A 14,969-nucleotide genomic window follows, 5' to 3' on the forward strand; every position below is an offset into this window, starting at 1 on the left:
TATGTGCACTTTTGCAGACAACATATGTTTGAAACTGTGCCTGTGAAATGCACACTATCAGCAATACGTGATATAAGGCTGGATATGGATGTGCTGTTAGAAAGGGAAGCTGCTGCCCATAGCAGCCAGTCACAATCCATGTTCGATTTTAAAGTGGCACTTTATCTTAACCTATGTAAATCTTACAAATGCATTCAAGTATCTTAAATGTTAACAAAAATGTATCTTATTTGTATATCACCCGACAAATCATCTCTGAATTGGAACTGACACTTCTGGAGGGTGGCTACTTTTGTTCCTCATGGTCTCTGTGTGTGTTGTAAAGTAGCCACCACTCCAAGCTCACGCCTGGGATGGACTACAATCTCATGTTTAGTTTACCCATTGCATTGGAATGACGGCACGTTAACGGGACCCCAGTCTTCCTTAGCAGGATTTCTGATATGCAGCTTGTGCTGGTTACCATTCGTTTTTAATTAAAAATGTATCTATTTATTAAGATATTTTTGCCTTAAAGTGTTTTACATGTGAGTAATGATACACTCGGTAAAGGAAGGATGCCATATTAAAGTGGGGAGCAGTAGTGCAAGAAGGTGGTCGTCCACCAAGCTCGCTCCTATGATGGACTACAATCTCAATACAAATTTGTAAACTAGACGTGAGATTGTAGTCCATCATGGGAGTAAGCTTGGAGCGGTGACTACTTTGCAGCACACACAGGGACCATGGGGAAGAAAAGTAGCCACCCTCCAGTAGGAAGGACAGTGTCCGCTCAAATTCAGAGATGATTTGAGGATCTACAGCCGAGTGATACACAAATAAGTTAAATTTTTTGTTAATAGCTAGAGTACTTAAAGGGTTATTAAACCCACAGCGGTTTTTGCATATATCTAGTGCTAGTAAGCAGTGGATATATGCAAAAACATAAAAAACAAACTTTTAAAAAGGCTTAATACTTACCTGTGTCTTCGCCGCCCGCTCCCATCCGAACATCTGAAGAGTCTCGGGCGGCCGCAAAGGATCTTGGGTCGGGCACATGCTCACTTCAGATGTTCTGCCGGGAGACGAGAAGAGACACAAGGTAAATCTATGGAGCAGCGTGCACCCACACAGACTCCGTGGGACATCAGAGAAGAGGAGGACAGAGGAGTCAGCGCTGGATCGGAGACCCGCACCAGCGCTGGAGGGACAGTTGAAAAGGACAGTAAAGAAGAAGATGATCGAATCAAGAGGCATCATTTAAGGTAAGTACCAACGGCAGGATGTGGAAGGTGAAAAAAAATTCTGACTTTAATGTCACTTTAAATACATTTTTAAAATACAACTCCTTAACTTAGTGTCACTTTAAGTGTATGAGGATATTGAAGAATACTCCCATGATCCATGACTTTGTTCATTCAGCCTGCACTCCTGGAACCCTTCCGTGTTTGTTTTTGTCTAAAACCATGGACTTCAGAAGTAGCAGCTAGTCACTTTCTTCAAAAAAAAAAAAAGTCATCCTATAGATGTACTTCTGTTCCTATAGCCCATCTAGTATGTACCAATATTTTCCTCTGGATGCAAGGAGCACTAACTACATGGAAGAGTCTTTTTATGGGCTGTGTACTGTTCCTGTTAAATTGTAACTCCTACATAACACCTCCAATGCAGTGTACTTCCAATGATTCATATGCATGAAAAAGACCGAAGAGACACGAGGTGAAGGCAATGGAACAGTGACAATAGGCCAAAATCACAAGGTGTCGAGAGCAGGAAATGGCTGTGGATATGGTTTCCCACAAACAATACTCAAGTTTCACCAAAAGTAAATGTATTGAATTAATATATACTTATCACTTTACATTGATGGGCCGTTTGATTGAGGACCACAGTGGTGGCTTCTAGGACGATGATTGTCAGGGAGGCTGAAGTTCTTTTTGTTTTTTATCTGGACTTTATCCATCAAATATTGGCTTTTAGAAAAAACATTTACCCAAATCTTACCATATCTAATTCAAACGTTTCTCATTTATTGTATTCCTCATCTCAAGTGTCTATACAATGGGGCACAGATACTAAAGCTGGCCATACACGCAAGCTGAAGGAGAGGAATCTTTTGATTCCCCCATCTACGCTAAACGGTACAGATGGAGGGATCTCCTGAGGGAGAGTCTGCTATTGTTCTCTAGTAAGGTTGATACTAATATGATTATTTCCATTTTATTTTAGTATAAACAATATCATGAATTGACCTTTTTATTATGATGTCTACATTGCACAATTGTTCAAAACGATCAATTCATTATTAGAAATGTGGGAATGTAGAAGCTGTCTGTCTGGTAGTCAGATCACCTATAACTTGAGGGTCCAGTGGTTTCTTTCCATTATTCGACTGTTGTATTGTGATAGCTTCTGCCTGCAACTATCAAATTCCTGAACGGTAGCTTCAGCTGATTGGCTGCAGTCATTTTTTGGCTGCCAATTTTCCACCCAGCTCCTTCGACTAAAGTCAACTGAAAAATTGACTTTTGGCGAGTCGGGTGGTGCATGCAGGGTTGTCCACAGATTGAATTTCATGAGATTTAGTAGGAAAAAGCTGACATTTGTATATGGCGTAAATCACTCCTTGGGTATAGGCAGCTTCTTTTGCACTTTTTTCGATGTGTATATTCAAGTGTTAATTTGCAGCATGACCCAGTATACCTCATTGTGTACCTGAATATTCGTCCCCCATTTCTTCGCTACCTCAAGTCCTGTACCTTCAACACTCCTTTTAAAATGTCTGATTCAGCTTGAAGTGATCAGTAAGGCAGAAATGTGCCTGTACATGATGGGGATGCCTCATCAGTAAGGGAACTGTCTGCATTCCATAGGCCTCAATGTACTCGATAAGCATCTCTGATTTTGTCTTAAAGGGAAAGTATAGTGTATCTTTAGTGAGCACATGTTTTGAGTTATTATTGCACTTTTATTTATAGTTACAATTGATGTGAACTTTACATGTTTACTTGTCAGCTCTTCTGTATTTTTGTTATTGCACAACATGAGAGATTTGTAGATGAGCCATGCAATTGCTCTCAGTGGGGCAGCAGATCTACAGTCCTGCATTGTGACATGGACAAGTGATGCAAAACCACTGTGTAAAACTTGCAAAGCATGAGGCAGCACCTGCATCTGTCATGAGCACATTTGGCTGCCTCCATCCTTACACAGCACACATGGGAACAATTGATGTATAGTGACACTGATGTACAGGTTTTACATCAAGATCATCTTTTATATGTGTCTGCAAAATCACTAAAAACCTTTCTTTTAATCCTGTCCTATCCGCATAAACCATAAATCGTATTCTGTGGTAGGCGGCGCTATAAATAGATCTCTAGAACTTCTTTCAGGTGTTTGTTCATATTAGAGATGCGCCAATACCGTTGTTTCGATATCGAGTGCCGATATTTTTTCGGGACTCGCCGATACCGGAAATCCCATTAAGGGAGCCGGGCAGCGTGTAATGACTCGCCCGACTGGCTTCCCGATTAGCCAGGAAACTGTCTCCATGCTCCCTCCTCGCCAGGTGACGAGGAAGCTTGGAGCCGGCTTTCTGGCCAATCAGGAAGCCAGGGTGTGGGTAATGACTCGCCTCCCGGCTTCCTGATTGGCCAGCTTTCTGACCAATTGAGGAAGCCGAGTGGCGAATCATCCCCTGGTGACGAGGGATGACTCACCGCCCAACTTCCTGATACTAAAAGTTCCCGTATTGGGATAAGCATCGGGAGCATTTGGGCGAATACAAGTACCAAATACTCGCCCAAATACTTGGTATCGGCATCGATACTAGTATGGTGCATCCCTAGTTCATGTGTTTCCACCGCAGAAATTTCCCCTAACTTCCTGTCATATCATCGGGAGAGGAAGTGAGATGAAACCTCTCCAATAAGACACACTTTTTCTTCAGAGTAGAAAAGGAATAGAATCTCTGTCTGTGTTATTATTGGGAGGTAGGTTCTCCTGAGTTCATATTCCTGGTCCAACTGTACACACAGCAATACAAAAACAGACAGTTGTTTTACCCTTAAAAATAAAAGGTTTGGGCCAAAGTTCCACTTTAAAATGTGTCACAAACCTGGGCAATTCTGACTGAACATATCATGGGGGGAAAAAAATAAATAAGCAGAGGTTACATATAGTGAATACAGCATTCCCAAACATAGATCCAGAGATATACCAGCTACATTTCTATGTAAATCTCTGTTTATTATTATTCTGATTTTCCTGTATTTGCACAGTTTGACCAAGCCCCGTCTGCTTCCATATTTGTCCTTTAGGGTTCATGCACAGAGGCGCCCAATAGAAGTCAATGGCTGTACGCTGTTACGCCGGTATGCATACAGACCTAAATCTCTGTACATAGGTTGTTTTTTTTTCCTTCATAAAAACAAGCTACCAACATTATATGATCATTAGAAGTCCTTTTTGGTCATCTGCTTGTGCGTTGGTTCATCAGTTTCAATTATCCAGGTTTCTGACAAGTTTATGATGCAGCAGAACTTTTTTTTTTTCTTATTTGTTATTTACATTTAAATTTTGATGATCCATATTTGTATGAAGATGCTTTAATCAGTAGAAACTAACTATTAATTCCAGGGTATTCATAGCCATTCAGCAGCATGGTGGCATGGCATGTCTGCTCTTGTTAGTTTTAAAACACTTCCATTGTATCTGCTTTTACTATATGTTCTATATGTTCAGGTCCGCGGGGATCACATTGGAAGGTTCATCTCCATAAATGTGGCCCAAGAGATTTACGTGAGAGCATTGTAGTAGAGGAAGGGCTAAACAGCTGCAATAACCCCTGTACTTGTGATTCAAGCCGGCAGACCGCATGTAGTGCACTGGGGGAGGGATGGATGCCGACTGTTTATCAGTGTCTAGGCGTTAAATGGTACAGTTCCAGGCACTTCTCTGCTGCCCAGGAAGCTGTTGTCTTGGTGCTCTCTGATGCTGCAAGGTTTGTTTTTAGGAGGATAGGGTTACACTTGGATCATGTGTTTACTGCTTCACTTGTGCAAGGTAAACTTATAAGAAGACAACATTTATGATCCTGAAGTAGGAAATTGCATATGATATCCCTACCATTGATACAGACGTTTTTGGTTTTCAGGGTCCCCCTGTAATTTAGTATTAGATGTTAATCCGGACAGTAAATCCATTTTTCTACACTTCCTAAAACAGGGTGACAACACTGTTCTGCAGTGAAATCACACAGAGAAATTGCCTCCCTGTCCCTTAAAGTGACACTAAACGCCGGAGTTAAATCTCAAAAAATGTATTCAAGTACCTTAACTATTAACAAAAAATGTGTCTCGACTGTAGATCCTCAAATCATCTCTGAATTGGTACTGACACTGTCCTTCCTTCTGGAGGGTGGCTACTTTTGTTCCCCATGGTCCCTGTGTGTGTTGTAAAGTAGCCACCACTCCAAGCTCACGCCTGGGATGGACTACAATCTCATGTTTAGTTTACCCATTGCATTGGAATGACGGCACGTTAACGGGACCCCAGTCTTCCTTAGCAGGATTTCTGATATGCAGCTTGTGCTGGTTATTACCATTCGTTTTTAATTAAAAATGTATCTATCTATTAAGATATTTTTGCCTTAAAGTGTTTTACATGTGAGTAATGATACACTCGGTAAAGGAAGGATGCCATATTAAAGTGGGGAGCAGTAGTGCAAGAAGGTGGTCGTCTATGCTTTTTGTAGGAATTGAATATCTGATTTTTTGTTTGTTATTATCTTAGACATGTACTAGAGGCAGATGTCATAAGCCAATATATGAATCATGCTTTTGATATTTTTTTTTCCCATCATCTGATGGTTAAGCCCTAATGTTGCAGTTAATTCCAACATTCAGATTTGGCCACATGACAGTCAGAAATAGCGCTGAAGATTTTTTTTTTTTTCTAACAAGTGTGAGTCTGCCGGATAAATGCTCTGTATCTAGGCAGTTAATTGTCCATAAGTTTCCTGACTTAAAAGAAAGCTCTGAGCATCAAGCTGCTGAAAAGGCTTCTGGGAAGATCTTCACATGGGCAACGTTCCAAAGCTCAAAGCAGTAATATGTAAACCAGCTGAACAGACCTCTTCAGCCAAGAGCAGCAGCATGGTTCACAGCGGCAGGAAATCCATCTCCAAAACAGTGTATTGTAACAACCCCAGTAGAAGACCGTCCTGTCTACACCCCTTTTACTACGGTTTTAGAGCACCTCTCACCCATCCAGACAAAAGCACCGCTCTATCTGTGGTCACGTCTAGGTACATTTACAGTGAAGGTCCTATTTTTAGTGGCTACTATGAGAAAAGCACACTTATCTTTGTAGAAAACTAGTAATAGTTAAGATCAACATAGACTCCTTTATAATGGACTCAGGGATAGTTGATCCAAAGGGATCTTTTTGACCACTTGAGCTTTCCATACATGGAATTAAATTCCTAAACAATCAGAATGATTCTCACAAAGTAATGTAAGAATTTAATCATTAAGGGAGAGAAAACAATTGAATCAGATGTTTGATGGGATAGAAAATCTTCAGGCTGTGTGTCTTGATTACTGCTAATTAAAGTAGAACTAAACCAGGGGTGGACAACCCCAGCCCCCTACAAGTCCCATGATGCCTCTGCCTTTGGGAGTCCTGCCTATAACTAGGGATGCACTGATACCGGTTTTCCAGTATCGGGTTCGAGTATTTGATATTTATATTTTTGTACTTGCAGGTACCAAGTACTGACACCGGTTCATCCGCTATCATGGAGCCGGCTTCCCAGCCAATCAGGAATCCGGGTGCCGTGTCATTACCTGCCGCCCGGCTTCTTGATTTGCTTCTTGATTCTTCTTAGCCAATCGGCATGGAGCCGGTAAAACAGCATTAAGGCGGCCTCCCAGCGAATTAGGTCACTACCCGCAGCACGTCTTCCTGATTGGCCGGGATGCCGGCTCTGTGCTGTTTGGCCGGGAAGTATGGTTGGCCAGGAAGCCGGGCGGCGAGTCATTACCCACTGCTCGGCTTCCTGATTGGCTGGAAAGCCGGTTCCATGTTCCCTTGCAGCACTGCCAGTCAGAGCATGTCGAGGCATTTGGGCGAGAGAGTACTAGTGCTCACCCAAATATTCAGTTTTAGCACAGATACTAGTATCGGTGCATCCCTACCTATAACTGTGAGTCTTGCAATGCCTCATGGGACTTGTAGTTCCACAACAGCTCCAGGGCTCACCCCTGATCTAAACCCTAACTGGATGGAATCACCGTGTATCATAAACAATTGCAATTGCTTTTTCCATGAAATGCTGTTTTCACATTTTTGCATCCCTGTGCTGCTGATCTCCGCCAGGCAGTTACAGCCACTTCCTGTCTACATGCATTGCTGTAGAGTCGACTGCACATCATCGCTCTGCACCGACCTTCTGGTTTTGTCACAGTGGAGCATGCAATGTGTCTCAGAACAGCCATTTGTAGTGACAGGGTAACAGCATTAGACAGGTGACCGTTGTCACCCTATAACCGGAAGTGTCTGAACAAGTGCCTTCTGGCAGGATCAACCTGTTATTCTTTTAATTGAAGCTGCACATTTTAAAAGATTGAAAACAACTTTTGAAATTACATTAAAGGAGAACTATGGGGTAAGTGTTTTTTCCCCATAGTTCTCCTAAGGGTCACGGAGGACACAAACTAGCGTCCTCGCATGACCCAAAGTTCAGTATACAGCGAGCTACAGCTTGCGGTATACTGAGACCACTGTCGAGATCCACACAGCTGCGTGATTGACAGCTGGCTCTGCCTATCTAGAGGCAGAGCCAGCTGTACCCACCCCCTCCCCTGTCCATTCCACGGCGCTGGAGGATCGGAGAGGGGAGGGGGGATTCCCTGCAGGGAGCCGTGATTGACAGTCATGGATCTCTGCAGGGACATGATCGAGAAGTGAACGAGCGACGGTATGTGTTCTCTCACTTCTCGATCTATTGAGCCGACGTGTGACAGTTTCATTGTCACACTTCGGCTCGAACTATGAGGATGAGTGAAAATCACTCACCTCATAGTTCTCCTTTAAGGCGAACCTTCTTACCGCAAAACAACTTTGAACCATTGTAACCCTCCCCTATCCACAATGTAAACAAACCTGGGGGGAAAAAGGTAAAAGGTACAAAGGTAAGAAGGGATCTTTGGAAGAAATTACCCAGAAGTGAAGTTCCTCTTACGCCTCTGTAGTCAATCAAAAAACGCGCGTACATCGCGCGTTTTCAAGTGTGAAAAAAAAGCTAGACAATACGCTCAAAAAAGTCTGGAAAAAAGCGCGCGTACAACGCGCACATAGGAAACGCCCAGGTGTGAACCCAGCCTTAATGTACTAAAGCTTATATCTGTGATTTAGGTTTAGTTTAGTAAATGAAAACTGCATTTAATTCTACTAGTGATCTGCACAGCCAGCATTTCCTGTACTGCTGCTATATGGGGATTATTCTGTTACAGCGGACCTTCCATGCCTTTTTTTTCAAGCCCCCTGCTCCCCCAACACCAAAGACTTTAAAATCCTGTTTTGTAAACCGAGTACCTGGGGGAAAAAATGACCTTGGCCCGTGCCTGGGGAGGAATTAGGGAGGCACAGGTGACGTCCCGGTGCCTCGCCACCACCTCATAAGATAACTGGGTGCTCAAAGTCATGTTATAATATACTCTTGCAATTTTTTTTTTACTGCATTGGAATGGACTGCACTGCTGTGAATGGGGCACCAGAAAACCCATTGGAAAGCATTGTGATGTATTTTGGATGCAGCATCCAAACTGAACGGACTGGTGTGAACTAGCCCTAAAGGTGCCGGGTCTTCAGCCATCTTGATTGGCCAGTGGGGGGATGACGTAACTCCCACACATGCCCACTAGAGTTCATTTGTTCCATCACCAGAGAATATACACTGAGCTGCACATACACAGAAGATTGCATACAGACGGTTATGTTTGGAGGAGATGTCTCCTGCAACAAAGAGCCTGCCTGCTTGCAATTTTTTAATTTCTTTGACTTTAGATACACTTTTATTAGTCTGTTCATCATCTGACAGTTTCTCATCTGTTCACATATTGTCCCAGTTTATTGTTTTGGTCTATTAAACCTCTGCGAGCACCAGAGTCTGCTCCTTTAAATTCATACTCATTAGCGTGACTGTAATTATGTGGAACATTCTGTCAGATTATAGGCTAAAGAGATCTCTTTGTAAGTGAATGCAGCGTTTGGATTGGCTGGTTAGCAGGGTGTTAATCTCCCCAGAGTGCACTGGTTTTCACACATTCCATGAGAGAACAGCACAGCTAAATAAAGGAAAGCACTTATTTCAAGCAAGATATTTCCAAGAACACAGACCAGTGCACATAACACACTGCAAGTGCAATGTCTCACAAAGCCTGATGTAGGTAACTGGCTTGAAATCATTTTTAACTGTGTTTAGTAAAGTGAGCAGCGCTTGCCGTTTCACTTTTTGTTACAGTCACGTTACATTCATTACTTTAGGGTACTACTGTTGAGGGCAGCGTCAATAGACTCTTGAAGTTACTTTAAGCTGCATGGGATCAATTGTGGCGTTTACTGCAAACCGGTTAGAAGTATTTGACTCTGGGAGTAAGATCGGTGCTTATCTAGTGTGAAGGGAAGGGTGGGGTCTGCCTACAAGGGTACAAAGAAAAAAGCATCTGTACAGGGTTAGCTGCCCTTGCTTTGCACATGCTATTGCTTCATCCATGTATAATCATTAGCTCTTACTGCTGTGTATATAAGGCAAAGTACAATCCGATGGAGCTGGGTACCTGCTAACACACTTTGCTACAAGTACTGTCCGCATGGTCCAGATCACTGATATTTTTTCATCTTGAAAATGGAAAAACTGGCTAGCAACAGTACTTTCTTAGCGTACAGAAATAGGACAATATGTACACAGATAATGTGATGCATATTTATAGTGTGTGTGTGTGTGCGCGTGTGATTGAGATATATACCTTTTACTATACTATATATACAGGCTAGAAAGAGGAGAGAGAGGGAGATACATGTATATACAAGCCAGCAACAATACTTTATTATGATAAACAAGTAGCAACAGGGCCGGATTTACTCTCTGCTGCCCCGAAACCAGGTTCCCCAATGCGCCCCTAACCGCCAATCCCCCCCAACCCACCATGGAGAATGGCAGACCTGCAGGCTGCATACAAGTGATCTCAGCGACATCTCCGAGATCACTTGTACAAAACAAGCAGCGGGTTCCCTGCTGTACATTTAGCTCTGTTTGCCCAAAGCAGGGCTAGATGTAGAAAACTACCTGCCCTGCACCCAGAACTGCATGTCCTGGGCATCAGGAGATAGGAATTCCACACCCCTGCTGCCCCTCTACTCCCTGCTGCCCCAAGGCCGGGCCTTGGTTGGCCTTGTGGGAAATCCGGGCCTGAGTAGCAATAACGCAGACCTCAATTCTTCCTTCAAGCTGTACACCTTTTCCCTTTTATTGTGGTTTTACTCATAAATAATGTAAATGAAACCCATACACTACATCAGAGGTAGGCAACCTGACAACTCCAGCTGTTGTGGAGCTACAAGTTCCATGAGGCATTACAAGATTAATGACAGCCAAAGGCATGTTGAGATGTGTAGTTTCAGCACAGCTGGAGTGGCAAGGTTGCCTACCCCTGCACTACAAGATTATCAAAACGGATTTTACCAGCCGCAAATTAGTTCCAAGTATGAAGCCAGAGTAAGGAGTGGAACATTTTAGAGACTTCAGCATTTTAGGAGATGATGGTGCCAATGTTTCCGATATGTTTTTAACACACACAACTGCTCTTCCAGGCATTCACGTACTCTGTAAGTTTGAAAGTCACATATCGGTGATTGTGAAAAGTTAGTATTGTCCTTGTTGCAGTGACTTCTCAGCAGTAAGAGGACCTATAAAGGAACTGCCTCTTTTTCTGATAACACCATCGCCTGCCTTCCTCATTTAATTTCTGTGAACTTTGACTAGGAATGTGCTCTAGCATCCTCGGACTCTCACATGACAAACCAGAAGTACTGCATTGATTTCTACACTGCACAGTGTCACAATGCTAGAAATCACTTTTTTGCAAAGCTGAATTTCTTGTATAATTCCTTGTTAACAAATAAGTGCATAGCGACACAAAACTTTAGCTGAACCCTTGTTTCATTACAGAAGACTAAAATATCCAAGCCAGCGCAAATCCCAGCAGATCGTGTGTTCAGCTTTCTCCAAAACCTCACATAATAGATATCGTATACATCCCTGTATGCAAGAGAAGTCCACCAAGGAACTAGTTAAAGGGAGAATGTAAAATACATTAGACTCCCATTATGTAATTTCTGATGTTTTTATGAGATTTGCATGATATTTGGGTGACTATTGGGCTATCTCTAGGGTACCGCCTTATCCTTAAAGTGACACTAAGCTCTGTTAAATCTTTAAAATACATTCAAGTACCTTAACTACTAACAAAAATGTATCTGATTTGTGTATCACTCCGTTGTAGATCCTCCAATCATCTCTAAAGTGGTGATGACACTGTCCTTCCTTCTGGAGGGTGGCTACTTTTGTTTCCCATGGTCCCTGTGTGTGTTGTAAAGTAGCCACCACTCCAAGCTCACTCCCGTGAGGGACTACAGTCTCATGTTTAGTTTACTAATTTGTATTGAGATTGTAGTCCATCACAGGGGCGAGCTTGGAGCGGTGGCTACTTTACAACACAAGTGGGTAGGTACACTGCAACGGACTGCCCTGGTGTAAATGGGCCCTTGGTTAGGAGAGTAGAGCCAAGACTAGAGTGGACCAGATCAGATGTTGGTTAGAAACCCTGTCCGGTTTTTATTGCTGTTAGTGTTCTCACTAACGGCAATAAATTAGATTAGTTAGATTTCACCCTAATTCCTCCCACAGAGAAACCTTCAACCAGAACATCATGGAATACAAAATCTCCCCCCAAAATATCCATACATTTACTAAAAGGTCAATAAAATGCAGTAAGGGATCATTGTATCTGTCAAATATGTTGGTAGAAGGACACTTCGAAATTGATGACATCCCGGAGTGTGCTAATATAACAGTGTCTGTATAGATAAACAGATATATGTGATTGTATGGTTTACAGGTGAAACCCAAACCCCCAAATCTTAGTTTTGTATAGAATGGGGAAGGGTTAGAACCTATGAAGTTGTGGCTGGAATTCCACTTTAGCTGATGAGCAGTTTAAAGCATGGTTGACAGGATTGTGTCTATCCATGCCTGTTATGTTTTCTTCTATTATAGTTGTGCAACATAACATATAGACTAATGTTGTCTCTTGTGTCTTCTCCCCATCAGGCCGCAGTGTATTGGTGCCCAGCTGGAGGAGGAATTGAAGGGATGCTGCCAGCTAGCTTTTCAACCGGGCCCTGCCAGTTTCAGCCTTTCCAGCAGCCGGGGAGCAGCCTGGTAGTTGAAGGTCAGTTGGCAAATACTTCCTGTGGAACTTCCTTCATCCCTGAGGTCATCTTCTTCTTTCTGAATGCTTTTCTCATACAAGAACATCACTATCTTGTGCTTCATCCAATAGTTTTACTCTGCAGCCTGTCACCTGAAAAGAATTTATCTGCTTCTATATATAAGAGATTAACCGGTTCAAGCAACTCTGCATGCTTGAAAAATGACACATACACGGATAATTTTCTGTGAAGTGGGTGTTCCCTGTTGAAGAGCCAGAATGAGTATCTATAGTTATGTACAATAGCTTTGCAGTTGCATTGCTGAGACGTTGTCATTCAGGTTTTATAGATTTAATATCCTGTATAGTAACACATGTGATTTATTGTCACAATGGGGAGCAGTTAATGCACATACATACTGCTTGCCTTGATTTAACAGTGTTCTGTGGTGCATTGTCTGCATATGGCACAGTGTTTTCAAGCAAAGCAGCAGATTTAGGCATCTTCCACAATAGGGCATATTTGACTATTCCTTACCATCCTATATGCCCACCGCTGTGGTGGGCCAATAGAAAGGTGAGATGGGGTGAGCCAACCCTTAACACTGCACTGCCCTGGGATTCCTGGGGCAGTAGAGAAGATTGAAGTGGCTACAAATTTTATACAATTTTAATGGGTGTGCTTCATTTTTGTTAGTGATAAAATATATGATTGCCTTTTTGTAGTGTAATGCTATTTAACATGTACCTTTTCATTGCAACCTGCTACCAGTTATGCGTTACCTACACTGACAAAGGCCCCACAAGTCTTTCCTTTCTAACTATTGCACCTGGGTGGCGTTCGGGACACTCTAAGCCTTAAGAATGGTACCAAAAATCTAATTCCCTCCTGAGTGATTGGCTTACTGCCTTTTCCATCAGTTCTTCTCTTATTACTACACTGGGACTGATTATTTGTCTATGGTAGGCAGACCCTCCCACTTAGCACACAGGAAGCTGGACTTAGGTGTGAGTTTCCTACAAACAGCAGGAGGTAGGAGTCTGCAATGATGCTTTGTAACATCCTTGCAATGTCACTGACGTGGAGAGGACTGATCTTTTTTAACACTAGCTGGCCAAATATGGCTTAAATGTCATTGACTCGTGTTAAATCTACCAAAACTGGATCCGTGGGCTTGACAAAAGTCCATTTAAAAAATCAACTAAGCCATGTGGCAAATTATCACCCAAACAGTCCCTGCATCCCAACAATTCCCCTATCCATGCTAAACAGCATTGATGGAGAAATCATAACTGCCGGTTATTGTATTCAGGCAGCGGTGGGTGCAGCAGCTGCCTGAATACAATAGTTGGCAGTGCATGTTCCTCCATCAATACCCCTAGCATTGATAGGGGTATTGATTGATTCTCTCTTGTTCAGCTTGCGGGCTGAACAACAGAAATGTAGCCATGTATGGTTAGCTTTACATGTTAAAGGTTAATAGAACAAGTCAATGGAAGTGCTAATTCCTACCTGCCAGGAGGAACGTTGTACCTGTCCCTTGCTCTACATTGCATGGTATCCAATAACTGACTTGTTCCTCATCGAATATTGACATACAATTATTGTGTTCTTTTTAAATCTAATGTGACCCAACCCTCATTGTAATTAAATCATTGAATGTTAATGTGAATATCTGCATGTGCAATTGTGCATGGGTGTGTGTATATATCTAATATATATAAAAGTGGTGCACATCATGAGCCTTCGTTATTCAGAATGAATGCTGCTCTGATTTGTACTGTGAGCTGCTGTGCTTAGCATTAGCTGCTTTTAAAGTAAACCAGTACTCAGTAGAAATGTACTTAACAGACCCTTAGGATTTGTAGAAATCACTCCTCATGATGTTTTCTTGTTGCCCTAATCAACTGCTGTAGGGCTTGACTTTGTGAAAGTCAGTGTTTGCATAAGGCTATGCATGCCCCTTATTGGCCCCCATTTGACAGTAGTCACCTGTGGCTGCTCAGGCACCACACGCTGGATTGTGGGAGGCAGTGGGAAGTGTCACCAGAGTTTTTGAGGGGTCGATCCACAGATCAGAACAGTAAAGAGATTAACTGGTACCTCTGGACATCGTTTGTCAACCTGTTTTTTCAGTCACGGCACCCTTTTAAAAGTATGCAAAATCTCGAGGCACCCCAGTCTAAAATGTAAAAAAGGACATGTGGTCCCTCCAAAATCCATACCACACCCTTATTGAAAATATGGGTCTGATATGGATTTTAAAGAGGGGGGGATCCCCTAGCAAAAATACACAAAGTTGAATTTCCCCCTTTACATCAGAGTCCCCTTAACATTACAGCCCCCCCCCCCCCAAAATCCATACCACACCCTTATTGAAAATATGGGTCTGATATGGATTTTAAAGAGGGGGGGATCCCCTAGCAAAAATACACAAAGTTGAATTTCCCCCTTTACATCAGAGTCCCCTTAACATTACAGCCCCCCCCCCC

At 42.6% G+C, this 14,969-nt stretch overlaps 1 protein-coding gene across 2 annotated transcripts in view; it reads left to right on the top strand.

Moving 5' to 3' along the window:
- The window catches only part of RREB1 (ras responsive element binding protein 1), an 82,594-nt gene that overhangs the window by 29,779 nt on the left and 37,846 nt on the right, over positions 1 to 14,969 (top strand). For both annotated transcript variants that reach the window (XM_018562562.1, XM_018562563.1), the window contains exon 2: positions 12,377 to 12,497. In XM_018562562.1, the coding sequence (XP_018418064.1) occupies positions 12,377 to 12,497 (121 nt within the window). The remainder of the gene's footprint in view (positions 1 to 12,376; positions 12,498 to 14,969) is intronic.

Source organism: Nanorana parkeri, unplaced genomic scaffold, assembly GCF_000935625.1.
Source record: "Nanorana parkeri isolate BGI_ZX_2015 unplaced genomic scaffold, ASM93562v1 scaffold584, whole genome shotgun sequence".
Classification (NCBI taxonomy): Eukaryota; Metazoa; Chordata; class Amphibia; order Anura; family Dicroglossidae; genus Nanorana; species Nanorana parkeri.